This window comes from Ornithodoros turicata, chromosome 2 (genome assembly GCF_037126465.1).
Source record: "Ornithodoros turicata isolate Travis chromosome 2, ASM3712646v1, whole genome shotgun sequence".
Taxonomy (NCBI): Eukaryota; Metazoa; Arthropoda; class Arachnida; order Ixodida; family Argasidae; genus Ornithodoros; species Ornithodoros turicata.
The window spans coordinates 149,974,478-149,990,859 of NC_088202.1; the positions used below are offsets into that span (position 1 = coordinate 149,974,478).

The 16,382-nt window shown below is 47.0% G+C and overlaps 1 protein-coding gene across 7 annotated transcripts in view; it reads left to right on the forward strand.

Annotated features, from left to right (window-relative positions):
• Positions 1-12,231, forward strand: part of LOC135386392 (NGFI-A-binding protein homolog) — a 331,002-nt gene extending 318,771 nt beyond the window's left edge. For all 7 annotated transcript variants that reach the window (XM_064616302.1, XM_064616301.1, XM_064616303.1 and 4 more), the window contains 2 exons: positions 8,860-8,939; positions 9,271-12,231. In XM_064616302.1, coding sequence (XP_064472372.1) covers positions 8,860-8,939; positions 9,271-9,809 — 619 coding nt within the window. In that variant the 3' untranslated portion in view covers positions 9,810-12,231. The remainder of the gene's footprint in view (positions 1-8,859; positions 8,940-9,270) is intronic.
• Positions 12,232-16,382: the final 4,151 nt, after the last annotated feature.

Sequence of the window (16,382 nt, forward strand, 5' to 3'; positions counted from 1 at the left end):
TTCACCACCTCCATCGCATTCTCCGTCCAGTTTGTCATAGTCATGTCATAGTTATAGTCTAGTCAATTCCATAGCCCTGGCCAATCTCCCTTGTGGCTCATTCTCCATGGTGCAGAAGTAGAAAAAAGCTGTTCGTTATCGTTCCTTGGGTCTTTCCTTACATTGTTGGTGCCGAAACCCGGGAAGCGTAGCCTCACTCATTGACGGAAGGACTTCAGGAACGGGGATATGGAACTACTGAAGACGCTTTCGGGCTATTCTGAAGCGCTATTCGTTCCTGCATCACGAAGCTTGCCGAAGATATTATGACTGCATCATCTCTCCTAGGTGACATGCACTGCACTGTAGCAGCCATCATTGACGAGATCGAGAGGCGAAGGCTTGGAGACTACACACTACGCTCAGTGCCAAGCCTTACCTGCCTTCGGTGCGAAACACTTCTGAAGCCAGCTGTGCTCTGCAGAATGCAAGTACACCGAGACATATCAGGCCGCAAGTTGATAGGTTCGCTGGACCGTCGCGGGCATCCTTTCTGGATGGGAATGAATGACGACAACAAAGCAACAGAGCATTTGGGGGGGAAGTCGCATTGCAACACGACTGCGAAGGGCACCATACAGGCTTTTGAGGAAATATTCCTACGGCAGGAACTTCCTTATCAACTGTCCTCACTTCGTGAGGGCCGAAGTTAAACAGTACCTTTAGTCAAAAGGCATTCTACATATTTTCTCACCGTCCTACCACCCAATGGGCAAGCGGATAATTTTGTTCGTACCTTCACAACTACATTGAAGCGTTTCAATCCAGTTACAGGAGAGCTAGCGGAGGCACGAAAGTTTCTGTAGCGGGCCGTGGACAATGATGAAGATGGCCACGCGCCTGAAGCACCTGCCTCAGTTCCACCGGCGCGGCCATGGAGATAGGCCACGGTCATCGCCGCTCCGTGGCATACCATCATCGCCGGTCGGGGCTCATGTAGAGGAAGACCATCGTCCTCTACATTTGGTGACCCGGACAACGAACACCATGTTCGGATACAATTCGGCTCGTTACTATCCCAAATTCCTGACGACGCCTTCGACGAGCACTACCACAGCGCTCTATACATGGACCCACCGCCAGCAAACCTCGCCGTTAACGTACCCGGCGCCTTTCTACCTGCGGCCTCACAGTCCAGCACGGCCCGCGCACCTCTGCAGCCGTGCAGCATTTCACCGTCCGGCTCACGACGACAGCATCACGACTGCCCTTCTCCTGTCGACTGACGCGCCGACGCTCACGTACCATCCCCCTCCACGGTACCGATTTGGACGACCATGCAACGCTCCGACCGGTCACTGGTCTTACGATCCTCCAACCGACCATCGCTTAACGGAGCCCGGGGACCGCCCTGCGCTGTGCACGGACTCCGGCACACTCACTACCCGCCACTTCCCTTCCGCCTCTCGACGCTCATTCGCAGCCGGCCGCGACAACAGAGCAAAGTGCTCGCCTGCCGGTTTCGGCAGTCACGGCCGCCGACGCCACGGCCCGCATTAGCCGGCGTCTCGGCAGTTTTCACGGCAGTCCTCACGGGTACGCAGCATCACTTCCTGGGACCCTATGAGCTCACGCTCCCGTGCCGGTTCCGGCACCCCAGGCCACGACTCTGACGCCCAACGATTCGCCCTTCATCTGCCTCGCTCATCGAGAGCTTCACGCAACGGGTATTCTGCTGTCCCACGAATTCGTCCAGTAGTGCACGTCATCCACGGCCGCTCTCGCTCTCTCCCTCCGGTGTTTGACGCAGTTCACCATTCTTCTTCTTTCTCGCCGCTCCGCGTCTGGGGAGGGGAGCACTGTAGCGGGCCGTGGACAATGATGAAGATGGCCACGCGCCTGAAGCACCTGCCTCAGTTCCACCGGCGCGGCCATGGAGATAGGCCACCGTCATCGCCTCTCCGTGGCATGCCATCATCGCCGGTCGGGACTCATGTAGAGGAAGACCATCGTCCTCTACATTTCTTTCTAAGTATCATGCATCTCCCCATATCGCAACCTTCGGGGTTTCCGCATAAGCGGAGGAACAGAACTGGATTATGTACAACGCATACAAGTGCCGGTAAATGAGGATGGTCGTACGAAAGCCTCAGACTTTTGCAGCTGCCGACAGTGTGGGCTAAGGATCTTACGTACACGAAAGCAATATTGGGTAAAATGTGTTGTGCGGGGAAAGATTTTGGTTGAGTTATCTTCGATGTGGAGCTGGAAAGCAGGAAACATCGCCGCGTCCACGCAGATCAGTTCAAGACTAGAGTGTCCACACCGCCTGTTCTCAATTTTTCCCAACAGCAGTAACCCAGTACAGATGCAACCATGCCACTAGATCTCTGTGATCGAACGTCACGCATGTCACAGGAACAATCGCTGCTGCAACCGTCGCTGCCAGCGTCCGCCATCGGCCCACCGCGGTACCCTCACCGACGTAGGCGACCTCCCGTACAGTATCCGAAACATGAGGGAGGAGGAGTGTAGTAGCTGAAGGACAAAGACGACACCAGGTGACCAGGAGCGTGGAAGCGAACGTCACGGTTCTGGCGCACGAACGCAGTTCGGTCGCGATCTTCGTTACCTGACATTAAAGGGATGGTCTCGTACAGCCGGGGCGATTCCGAAATTTATCTACAACTCTCTTCGCGAGTACTGTACACATACAACCGTCAAAGTTTCATTCAGAATAAACAAGTCGTTTTCGAGGATTTTGTCGAAACGTGTCGTAATAGCAGACGACGAAACCTGCGCTTCACTCTCTTGCAACGTCACGCACGTCGGCCTACGGGCACGTCGCCGTTGTCATGGCAGTTGGAACCTGCAGAAGGACCTTGGGTTGAGTCATCGCCTTTGCTCTCGAAATGGGGAAATTCAGTCGTATATCCCTAGCTGAGAATGTAGTCCGTGCATTGTAGTCTCCATTAATGTGGGCCATACTCACATACATGGTAGCTAAATCACAAGTGTTTTTTTTTTTTCGCGAGTATCTAAAGCGCTTTTTAAATAAACACTCACTCCTTCTCCATGTATGTCATCAGCGGTACTTCATTTCGAAACATGATAAGAGTGCAACGGCGAGTGTAATGGAAGCGCGCGTAATATATTTTTGGTCGGATCTGTATTGCGATCGCGCGCGCCGATGGCCGGCGACTTCAGATTTGTGATTGTGGGTGTGGTTGTCCTGCGACTTTTAACGTGTCTCTGACGATTAACATAGTTGTTCTAAACCAGCATGTGGACCACATCTTAGAATGTGCGTTTTTCGCATGAGAACTGAAAGATAATATACGAGAGTGGCCGCGGTCCCCACTCACTGAAAGTCGCGTGCTGACGCCTGTGCACTAGCGCCCAAAAGCAGACGATTACTGTATCCTATCACGGACCTTCCCACAGGGCGACGTAGCCGTTCTTATTGTTGCCAACATAGATCACGGCATGCTCTGCAATCTTTATCAATTTCATTCGGTTATTGCCGGTTCGGCCATAACGTGCTTTGTCGGGTAAATTTGCAGTATTCCATTTTCTCACAAAGGGAAATCGTATGGTACGCTTTATGAGAGGGGCAGGAGGGTACGAGACCGTCCCTTCGAGCAGTTATTCTCTGGCAGTCGTCTGGTCAGGTAGCATTCCTGTAGCTGTTACAGTCAGTAGCTGATTTAAGGGGGTCCATATGTCTTGAGCACCCTTCAATCTCTGTCGTCATATATCGCTCCAAGTGACATTATTTAGCGTATGTCAACTGCTGTCTGAGCTCGGATCCCCTCCCAGACATATCCTAGGTTCGCCCTTAGGGATGGTCATGCGAATGTGAGGAGTCGCCATGGTGCTGGCGCCGTCCTTTTCGTACATTGCTACGCTGCCCATCCTCACGTCGTCTCGCTTAAAGGAGTACAGAGGGCCATCCAAAAAAATTTCAGATTAAGACATCTGATGAAAGTGTGTGTGTCATTATATCGAATAGCGTGAAAGGTTTTGATGTGTGCAGTTTGTTTCCCAGAAAAAAACTCACACAAACATAGCTCCGCTCCTAACCAATCAGCGAGCGTTCTCCTTATAGCGTCAGCGCGAGGTTCCAGGCAGATCACAGGCTGGTACTGCTCTTCACCACCGTTGCGCACGGTCGCTTTTTGCGGCGTATTTTACATTCAATTTCTGCGATAATTATGACTCTGTGGTGTAAATTACTTCGCATGGTGCATCTTACTGGCCTACTTAACAGTTTTATAGGAAGAAACCTGGGTGTTCAAAATGACTTCTGTGCTACTTTAGAGGGATGATAGTTCGCTCCCTAAGGCAACTGGAAAAACCCTGCTAGACGTGTGTAATAGACAGTGAAGATATCACCGTCAATCCCTTTTGTTCGAAATCGAGGTATTTCCTGAGTGTGCAGTATTTTCCTGTGGGCAGCGCGGGCGGGCGCTGGGGGAGATGCACATTACGGGAGGCTGCGATCGGCTCGCGTGAAGTTTCCTAACGTTGCTTCGGGGCTCGTGATAGAAAGCTGCATATCGATGCCAGGGAAAGGGCGCGCCCTCTGGTTGTCAGATTGTTCCCAGACTCTCCGCGGGAAAGCCTACCTGCGTGGATCTCGTTGCTTTCAGGTGCCTACAATGAATCGTACCGCTCGAGCTGTCGGAAACTAATGCACGGACCTGATAAAGTTCTAAATACGCAAGCGTGTGCTTCGAGAGCCCATTTGAATCAAGCCACGATATCCCTGCCACCACTACTGTTTAATCCCTATTAAAAAAAGCACCAGAATTATTCTGATGTTTTAGTGGCTCTGATTTAGGACATTCCTGTTGATTTCTTCTGTGATGTTAGCATCAGAATTCCCTGGTGTTCCTAGTGTCTTTTCTCTGATGTTCCACACCAGTACCTCTGATGTGTGTGCTCCGGTGATCCACACTAGGATCCCTGGCGTTTTCTGATGCTCCACTGTTGAACATTATGATCAGTGATTTCCCAAGAAATTCACTACTGGGGGGGTGCCGACCTTTCAAGGGGGTGGGGGCGGGTATGCTTGGTGAAGATTCCACTTACGGAAGTTTTCTTAGACACAGAAGGAATTGTGGCACAATGGTGACATCTGCACAACTTTCCCGTTTTATTTGTACATGTCATTACATTAGAAAACAGTACATTAGAATACATATTCATTATGAAGGGCATTTTAACATAATGCATAATCGCATGACCGACAAAGGAAAAAGACTAGCACCCTGTCTCACGAAGCTCAATGAGTACCTAGCACCCAACAGAGGAAACCTTAGACGAAAAAGCAGAACAGCTCGCTTGACTGAGTTCGGCGCAAATGGTTCTTGATGATGCACATTGAGTAGTGTGCGTGCCCGCACACATTTTTGCTCGTAATATATGCGCGCAATATATGCATTGGACAGTTACTTTCAAATGATTTTGGACAAATGCATGGTACGATCATCTGCATGACTGTGGTCATACAGCCCAAGCTTTACAGTACAGGATGTAATTCGGTGCGCCGGACTCCCTACATGGTCGAGCTGGGTGGGGTCACCTGACCAATTTCAGGGGGGGGTGTTGCAAAAATCCATGGAGGGTGTACTACACCCCCCCTGGGGGGGAGGTGTAGGGAAATCCCTGATTAGGATGTCTCATGCGTTCAATCCCGTGATGCACTTGGTTCCTCAGGAACCTCACGAGGCAGTAAAAGCTGTGCATAGTTGAAGACGTGAGAGAGAAAGAGAAACACAGGGTGCAATCGCGGCACCACAGCACGAACACTGTGTGAGTGCTGTCCTGTTTGTTTTTCTTTAAGCGTTCACAGCTATGCACAGCTTTCAGAGCCTCGTGCCTCACGGGATCGAATGCGTGAAACGGCATAATGTTCAATAGTCAAGCATCAGAAACCACCATGAAGGGATCCTGGTTTGCACCATGCATACATGAATGTGCAGCATTCAACTAACACGCTCTGCTCGTTATTCCGTTGCTAAAGCTGCTTGGGGTGTACTCATCAAGGTTAGCGACTCATCAAATCAGTCAACAATACAACAAGATACCAAAGGTTTCTACTGCAAAGGTGTCCCAGCTGTTAGCAGGCTGCTAATTGTTTGCATACAGTATACAGAATATAATCAGAAATAGGAACAGACAAGTACGTGTAACAAAATTGTTTATATTATTGCTACCATTGATGATACACATTAGGAGAAGCATGCACACCACAATATAAAAGTACAAAAAGGTACAGTGTTATTTCTTCTGCAAGTGTGAATACACCACATGCGGTACAGTTATAATCTAGAATAGCATACTCGATAGACTCTTCGGTCACATTTTCCGTCCTCTCTTCTTGTAGTCCATATCCAATGAATAATCGCAGTCCACATGATGCCTAACGAAACGCACATTCAAAGACGTTGCACCAACGACCAGTCGTTACATCTGCCCCGAATGCATCGCTTGTATTTTCTCATACTTCCACTTGTGCACAGGTTGGAAAGCAAACTTCGACATATAATGCAGAACTTCAGAAACACATATTCACAGTTGTTCACATTTGTGCGCAGCTTTTATGTTGAAAACCACGACGGAACGCTACCTCAACCATGGCGAGCTCGTCGAGTTCAAAACAGACACTAATGCCGATGGCGCTGTCGCTGTCTTATGTGACAATGAGAGCGTAAAGTTTCGTTTTCAAACTCGAGTGAAAGCCGCAAAAGCGTGTTAATTTTGACACTCGAGGGAATTATTTGCGATGCGAATTATCATTCCATTGGGAAAGAAGTTGTGCTAACGATCTCATGAAATTGTAAATTGCGGTTTTCATGGTAACAACGCGTAGTGCTCGTACGCTGGCGCCTGGTGTCTGTGAACCACACCAGACCGCTCTAACGGTCACATTAAAACACTACGTCTGTCTAGTGCGCACACCAACCATTCTAGAACGCACCAGCATCATTCTGGTGTCGTAGTAGGCCACTCTGGTGTTCACATCAGGAGAACTCGACAGCACGAGAATCACCCTGGTGTCACGCCACACATTACCAACACCAAAAGAGTCTAGTGTTAACGCCAGAAACATCAGGAAACACCAGAATAATTCTGGTGATTTTTCAACCGGGGTGCTACAAGATAGATGGACTGTAGATGTTGATGGCATATCTGACGCGACACCGAGAAACCTCATGGCGAGCGCACATCCAATGGATGTTTGCCGCTCAGTATCACGATGTTGGTCAATATGGTGACTTTGGCGTGGCAGAACTTAATGTCGCCTCTGGCATCTTTTCTACTGTGCAGTTGCGAACGCTTTATTAGCCACCTAGAATAAAAGCATCGTAGCCAGTTGTAAAGCTCACTGTTGCACTGGAACACGCCACCGTTCTTTGTGCGTAGCGTACGGAAATATATGTCCGGACTTGAGATAACAAAAACTGCGTGTATCACAGTCAGGTGAAAAGGAGTTAAAACTTGGACGGAATATCTGTGAGAACTATCGGTTTTAAGCGTCGGTTAGAACTATCGGGTTATGAACTATCAAGTGTCGGATAACAACTAGCTGAGCGCACTGTGATAGAATCCCGACTGCCGCCGCTGCTCATATCAAATGAGCGTCCACTATGCAAATCAACGAAAAAAAACTTGGCGTATCAAAATCAGCACCATGATTACATGTTCTTAATGCATACTGGAGTTACAAACGTTTTATTAACTGCCGTATTCCCAACGTTCAACACATTGAGCTCAACATACCAACCATATCGAGATGCTTCGAGAGCTCCAAGTCGGGCCGCCGTCGTCGCCCGCAGAAGAGCGCTCTACGCTCTACTTTGTATCTGTATTCCCCCGCTGTATCCAGCCATTTTCAGCAACAGAGAGTCATGTGCGGCGCCATCAAGGGTTGATTATTATATCATCACACTCGCGAGTGCACTGCATGTGATTGTCGATCTCGATGATGATCGGGCGACAAATAGTTCGGCTTGTATATTGCAGCACCGGCAATGTGTGTTGCCGCGGTAGTTACAGCGCGACACGCATTCGCGATCGCGCGTCCATGTCTCGTTGAGCACAAGGTACTCACTCTGCTCCAACACAGTGTCCGTTGTCATGTCGCGCGGCGGAGACGTTCAGAACAGATGAGCTCGTGAGCTTGAGACGCCGGCACTCGGTTCTGATGTGGTTCATACGCGGCTACCACGACATCCATGGTGGAGTCATTCACCATGTACAAGCCCTCGATAGTGGTCACTCGACCCAGAGCGATGTAAGCAAGGTGACGTTGTTGGCCGCTATCATATTTGATCAAACGTGCCGCCCTGGGATTTGTGTATGGTGATTACGCACGCCGCAACAACAAGCAACTGCTGTCCCTTGCACTTGACCGTTTTACTGAGACCGATGTTGATAGTGCGCGTATCGAAGGGGGGTGAGCGCGTTTGGTTTGCTGAAAACGCGAGTAGAAACTTGCGGCCGATATGGCCGTTTCCAAAGTTAGTCCAGGGACTCTTCACCGGCTTCATTAGTAGATGGTTGCGATTCGTCGTCGAGATTGAAACGTTCATACTTGAGAATACCATACAGTTGTGCTCCATGTGACCCATATCTGCAAACACACACATTTTCTTAGACGTTCAACGATTTCTATTGCATTACTGCTCGATTCGTGAGCAGGGTGACCGCAAATGTTTCTTTTTTCTTCTTGTCTGTTTCGAGAACCAGTCAACTCTTCCACTGTTCTTCAGCTATGGTTTGTGTAAAGCACAAGCCTTCGAGAGCTTTATGGTTGCTTCATTTGAACAAATTTCAGAGTGTCTCAGTTCAACTAAGCGTGGCTTCTTGCAGGTACTGTAGTGGAGGAAAGGGACAATATGGCAGACTGTCCTCTTGCTCTGAACAGGAGAAGGCTGACACGGATGACACTGGTAAGGAATCCTCTTCTTATTGTGTCGACCTTGTCACGGTGTTTGTTGCTTCAGTTGCGATTCGTCCTATTTCTTTCCTCTGTTCCCCGTCCACATCTACCATCCAAATGAACCAGTACCAACTTGCCCAGTTTGTCGTTCTAATGCTTTCTCCTCTCACAGTCTCTGTGCATATTGTGCTTACTCGAACAATTGCTTGGTAAAATAATACTGTTCCATCACGAGCTCCAAGAAAGCAAGAAAGCGACGTAACTTAATTATCCGAGCCTTTTTAAAAACTTGGAAAATAGTACGAAATAGTCCAGACAATTTGGTTTCATTTTTGTTACAGATTCTCAGCTGTCAGCTTACAGCAACAACTCATCGCCGACCTTGAGTCACGAGGCCCACGAGGACGGAGGCCCTCCCGGCGGAGGACCCACGCCAGCGGACGTCTTCAACATGAAGATGGCCTCCGTCAAGAAGACCTCCGCCCAGATAACGAAGCAACTGGTTCAAGAAACACTCATGGATGAAGGTCTCAGGGTCATCAAGGAGCTGGCTAACCAGATCAAGTCCGAGGAGTCCTCGGTTCTCGACCTACCGCCCCCCTCGACGACTGCACACCCTCCAGGTCGTCCAAGGGGGCGTCCTCCGAGGTTAGACCGCGGGGACTATGTGGGAACGTCGAGGATCGTGCAAGGTGCGCCGCCGCAAAACGGCCATCAGGACAGGCCTGGAAGCAACGGGGTGGAACATCCTACGAATGGACTGTGCGACGAAGACGTGGCAACGGAGAACAGTCTGAACGCCCTGTTGGCCCTTTCGCAGAAACAGGGCATCATGAAGCAGGAGCCTTCTTCGCCGGCTGCAAGCATCAAAATGGATTAGGATCTAGTCGCTTATTTATTGTCAGTGCGCGATGTTTCAAACGCGCACCACAAGATTTTTGTAGAGTGTTAGTGTGACTGTCGTCTCGTGAAGAGCGTGTTTTACCTGTCTTTCCATGTAGAGCGGGAAAGAACGCATATCAAAATTGTTTCAATCGATTCATCTTGCTTGACGGCCATCAAGAATCAAAGCGTCACCGAGCTAGAGTTATATATCTATAGTTATGTAACGTGCTTTCTACAGGCTTGTTAGCGAAATAACTCCCGTAATGCTGCGCTCACCAACTCTTGGGAGGCCAAATCCCTGCGCCTTGGTGCAGACTTCTTTCCCGGTGTATTTAATTCGTTTCCAAACAAAAAGATATTTTAATGCCATTAGAATGCCAAATTTGTAAACAGGAAAACGACGTTATTGGGTAAAAAAAAAAGTCTGAAGTTGGTTGGGGCAGCAGCATCAGTGTGGCCGCTAACCTGGGAGCAGATTCTCAGAAGTGTTCTCTCATAGAATTGATTCTTTTCCCAACTGGTTTTCATGGACACCTCAATTCTTCCGCTTTGCTAACAACATTCCTCGTTTACATTCCATGTCCAAATTTTCTACACGACTTAGCGTTAATATATTATTCAGCAAAACGTTAAAAGGCAAGATGTATCGACGTGGACATTTCCTTGAGCATGAATACACAAAAACACGATTCAAGGAATGGGCGCCGCCATTAGTGCTGCCACCCCATGGTAGTCACAGGAACTGTGCACGTGTGGACTGCCGTTTGTCGAGCAGGGTTGGGCAGTAATATTATAATACTAATGCATAATACTCCCTAGAAATCGGTATTTTAATAATAATACATAATATTTTGATTCTGAGGTATTATAATACATAATAGTAATACTTGTGTGTATTACACGCAAGTAATACTAGTAATACATTCGAGGATAACTTGGGGAGACAGAAAGGAAAAGAAAACCACACGTATATGCAATTTGTGCATTACTTTTCGAGACAGTCATTCTTCGCTCACATTTTAATTCAGGTGCTTACATTTCTAGCATGTTCTCAAAGGGGTAGTCCTATATAGTGCACAGCCTTTCCGAATTTGATGAGATAGAGCTGATCAATTCGATCACAGTGTAGCTTGATCTCAGTGTGGCAGAGTCTTGATTTCGTTCAGTCTGGACGATAAAATATGGACCGTCCAAAAGTGTGCTACTGTCCATAGTGCAACCGCGTACAGAGGTTACTGGACTGGACACACCGTTCCATACGACACAGGCCTTGCAATGGGATAAGTCATCCTTTCGGACGCTCAACTGGAAGGAATGCCGGGAAGACTCTGGTAACTTGGAGCAGGGGAATAATAAAGACAATGTTCGTGTCCGAATGCTTGTGAGACAGGAAAAATTACTGATAAAGTGCACCAGTGACACTCAGCAGGTCGGACTTATGACCTCTTGGAAAGTATTACACCTTCAAAAGTATTATAATACATGTAATACCTCGATTTTGTGTATTATAATACAGATACAAATACATTTTGAAAACGGGTATTATAATACAAATACTCAAAAGTATTACTATTGCTGCCCACCCCTGTTGTCGAGTTGCTTCATTTTCCAGTGTGTGTTTTCGTTCGTTCGTTCGTGCGTCGTTATTTCGTGCTAGTTCATTTTATCCCGCTCGGGAACCGTTGTAGAACAGATATCGCATCGACCAGCACTCCTCACGTGTACATATCGCACGCGGAAGCAAGCAGTCTTCTTTTTCCTTCATCTTTCTTCATATTTCGAGCGCTACTCAGATGCTTACCGGATTATATGGAATGTTACGTTATCGTCGGTCATACTCATTAAAGACGACGGCCACCAGTATTTACACCCAATGGGAAGAGCGCTGGGAACGAGGCTAATTAGCGCACGGAGACTAGTGGTTTGAGAGTAACGTGACAAGGTACACAGAACCGGACAAGGTTGTGTTTTGTGCCCTACCACCTCCTCATGCTCAGTGAAATGATAGCGTCCACAGCATATTCTTTCAAATATGTATTTTATTTATGTCGTTCATCGCACCAAGGACGCTTCGATACGTGTCGAAGGGGAAATTTTCTGCCAATATATTTCTTGCACCACATGATTCGGTAACGCACGAGGTCTACTGTCATTGGCCAATTATAAAGCCGGGTTTTGTTTGTCAACCCAGTGACGTTCCATCTGTTCAGTTGGGAACTGTGGCACTTGTGTGCAAATTCCTGCCCAACTGACGTGACGACATCATGTTGAATGTTTTTTCCTGACATACGGGTCGAGCAACGGGAGTTTGCAATAGTAAAGCGACCAATACTGTGGCATCTCATGTGTGTTTGACGACAGCATTCTGTCTATACATGAAGGCGCTGAAATAAAGTTACCATTTGTGGCCAACACCATTTGCATGACGCGTGCGTGATATCGGTGCAGGTTGGCTTCAATAGACATCACCGGTAAATCGTCTCAAATAAGGGCTTCAGACGATTACTTCCGGTCAGTCCAGTATTGAATGCTTCTCAGAACCAATAATAATAATAATGATGATGTTATCATACGTCCAGAGTATGGGACAAATGCCAAAGGCAAAAATAGAGCAGGACATGTAATGCAAAAAGTATGTTGCGCTCTCCTTATAACGCAACATTTGACGGTAGCCATTTGGAGGCTCACTTGAGCGCCACTAACAATTAATAAATTGTTAGTGACAGTCCTGAGTACGTAATATCGGCATCATCATTTCCGTGATGCCCCAAATGAAATGCCATCGTCTTACGAAGGTTGCTGCGGCGGAAATCATTGCCCGAAAAAGCTGTCCAGACACTTCGCCTGCCAGAAATCGTCGGGAAATGTCTGGTGTTTATTTGTGCGTTTCAGTTACGCTCCCAATGAGAGCAACGTTGGAATTGAGAACAGCTGTCACAAACAGCAGATGTTTCCCCGAATAAAACCGCCATTTCATTTTGACTGTCCTACAGACTTGTAAAAGATACTGTAAAGTTAAAAAAAAGTAAGTTGGTCTAACCACCAATTTATGTTGGCCAAAATTTGCAAGCCAGAATCAAACAATATGTGCAGGGGGTCTCAGATTAAAACCCGAAAAAGGACTCTACGTGAATGAAAGCAATAGAATATTAATTCTGCCTAATTAATAAATTAGATAAGACTTACTTAGAAAATATTTGTTTAAGGGCCGTCATGTCATTGGAAAGTAGTAGAGAGTTTCACAAACCTCGGTCCCTGCCGACGTTAGCTGTATTGGAGTGCAAGGACCGAAATGAGCCTCTTCGTGATAATTTTATCATGCATGTCATTATCGCGATACAAGAACACCCATCCAATGTCACCCTATGTGCGAGTCAGGTAGAGATCGAGAGGCAATATCGGACCCTCGGCCGTTCCTTACCTTGCGTCATCCCCACTACCAGTCCGGGCGGATGAACACGAGATGGAGAGGATTGCTGCACTGCTCCGCGCAGGAAGTGTGGAATCCCGACTAGTTACTCGAAAAATCACGAAGTGGTCGACGCGTTTTCCTCTTTTTTTTTTTTTAATATTGTTCGCAGAAACTGTCCTCATCGGTAAACCAAACGTACCGAAACAATCCCAAGTAAAATTGAAAAGTTACGAGTTTTATTTAATTAATGAGCATATGCAAATGCGCACTGAGTGGTCACTTTGTGGCCGACGCCTCAAGGATGCTAACCGAAAGTTTCTCGATAAAGTCAACCGTTTCTGAATTATTCAGTCGGGGGATTTTATACCCCAAAATACCCCGTAGGTTGCTACCATGTGGAAGGACCTACGTAAGTCAGACGGGTCTAAACACGCGGCTTAGAAAACATTGAAAAAAATGGCTAGGAAGCAAGCGAGCTGGTGAAGATGATGCATAATGTAAAAACCCCGAGACTAGGGAACACGAAGGGACAGACACAAACATGAAGTTTGTGTCTGTCCCTTTTGTGTCTGTCCCTTCGTGTTCCCTAGTCTCGGGGTTTTTACATTATGCATTAGAAAACATGCCCACTTCATGAAGAACCCGCAAGCAATCTCTCCTGCAAGGAATGCGGATTTTCCCCAAAGTTGGAAGACAGCAGGGGCGGACCCAGATCCTCTTCTTTTTTTTGGGGGGGGGGGGCGGTTTCTTTGTTGAAATGCGTAGTGGGGAGGGGGAGAGGGCAATCCAATTTATAAACTGACATTTTTGGGGCGATCGCCCCCTTGCCCTTCTGGATCCGCCACTGCAAGACACAGTGACTACAAGGATCAGACATAGATGCAGGATGCAGGCTAGCTGGAGGATAAACTCCATGATAGGTAGGGTTCCGGGTTTTCGGAGTTATCCGAAAAAATCCGAAAAACGTACTCCGGAGAAATTTTAAGCAATTCGGATTAATCCGAAAAACTCCGCTTGGCAGATGTTTTCCCTGATAGCCAGGTTATTGTTCTTGGCCTCCTTGTGTGTCCTGGGTTTCTTCTGACCTCGGATACTGACCCCACCGCAACATAACAATGGTTTCTGTGACCAAGCGTTTCCTTCGACGGTTATCTTGACCACTTGAGGATTCGCCGGCCGGGTTTTTCCATAGCCTGTTTTCCGATTTCCTTGTCCTACATGTGACATAAGCACTAAAATAAGCATCGAACCGTGGTCATACAGAGTGGTCTTTTTGAAATTGCAACTAGTTCCAGTGTTGACGACAAGATGGGACGCAAGCGAAAACTGCCCTGCGACTACGTCAAGTAGTACCCTGATTTCGAGGAGTTCACATCGTCCCTCGATCGCGATGCAGAGGTTGTCCTATGTAAGTATTGCCGCGTAACAGTGAGCACACGGAAAGGGTGCTTTCGGAATTGCGGAACACCTCAGTGTGCTTCGCACGAAATGTATTGTTAAGGTTATGTCTCTTTAGTGTTGAAGCAATAAATGTGATAACTGCGTTTTCGCTGCACAACTGTGTGTGCGTTGTCAAGTGCTCTCAGAATTTCGGATATTAACTGAGCTGTAAATGATACACTCCGAAAAAAAATTGTTTTTTTTTAAATGGAATAAACTCCGAAAAACATCCTCCGGTAACACCCAGAAATAAACTCTGAAATCCCGGAACCCTAATGATAGGCAAGCCGGAGCGATCGGCGAAGATACGTAAGGACAAAACGAGCCGTCTTGTGTTTTCTTTGTGTCTTCACCCAAGGATCACATATGTACGAATACATATGTCATTCGGAACGCAATAAATCGCGAGTTTTTGTAGATGGGAAGGTAATCGCGATAACAGTTCCGAAAACGTGATAACTCCGTTTCTTTGAAGAGGGTGACATGACATTGGTAAGCTTGGATTTGATAACTTTCTTTATCATATCGTTTTCGTAGAATTCTTGCGATGTACTAAAATTCGGTAATTTGTGCGCTAGCTCCCCATCGATAGAAATAAATTGTGCTAAAGGGAGGATTCCCTGAACAAATGTTTCAGAATTGCAGACCTGCCTGGAAAGAAGGTTGTGAGCCTCAACATCCCTTCCTTTGTACAAGTGAGTAGTTCAACAAGTGGACAGTGGCGCTCGAAACACAAGAAATTGCAGCTTTGCGGATTCACGTTGAGCGACGAATACGAAGAATTAAGACCTACCACATCTTTGGCAGAAGCATCCCGGTATCTGTGGGACCTATAGTTGCCTGTGCACTTTTGTCAAACGAACAAAGCAGGGATGTTGAGCAGTGGAATGGGCACTATGTCCTTATGAACAGCTAGAGCATTTTTTTTCTCGCTGCCGCATGTTCTGCAATAAATGAAATTAATGACGAGTGCAGGTGACCTACACAACACGCACGAGGCTCCTGTTTCGCACACATTTAAAAAATCCTCCACTCGTGAAAAGAGATGGGACAACGTGGATCGTGTCGGCCGTCCGCAGCTGTTTTCTCCGACTGTTTTTATAAATTGGATTGCTCAGCTGTAAAACGCCGCAAAGCAAAAAATATTTTCCATTATGGCTGCTGATGGAGAGCTAAGCCACGTTAATTGCTCCGTTAATGTTTCTATTGGTGTCACATATAGCGTACACCATGTCCCAGGATTAAAAGCATTTTTGTACACGCAAATTTGCAAACCAATTCTCGATATCATACAAGCTGTTCATTTTATTAGCCTCACAAGCATACACATTCACATTTCAAGTTACAATTTAAAGAAAAAGTCTTCATAAGTCACAAGTCGTATGTGAAAATGTCAGGTATACAAGATCTATCCCAAAAGTAATCAACGCGATTAAAAATAATTTTATTGAAAAAAAAACATGCAATTAGACTGAATCACCTGATGGTATACCCGAGATCTGCGTCGACCCCCACTTTCCTTAAGCAGCCCTCATTGAGAATGTTTAAAAAAATCGTGCTTATTACATTTTGCGCAGGCGTCGTGCACTAGGATTTTTTTGGCTTTCCTATCTCCTACAAAGTTCACACATTCAGCACTAGCACTCTTATCCACACCAGCAAAGCACCCAAGCATGCGGCTTAGCAAAGTGGCTTCTTCTTCTTCTTTTTTTTTAT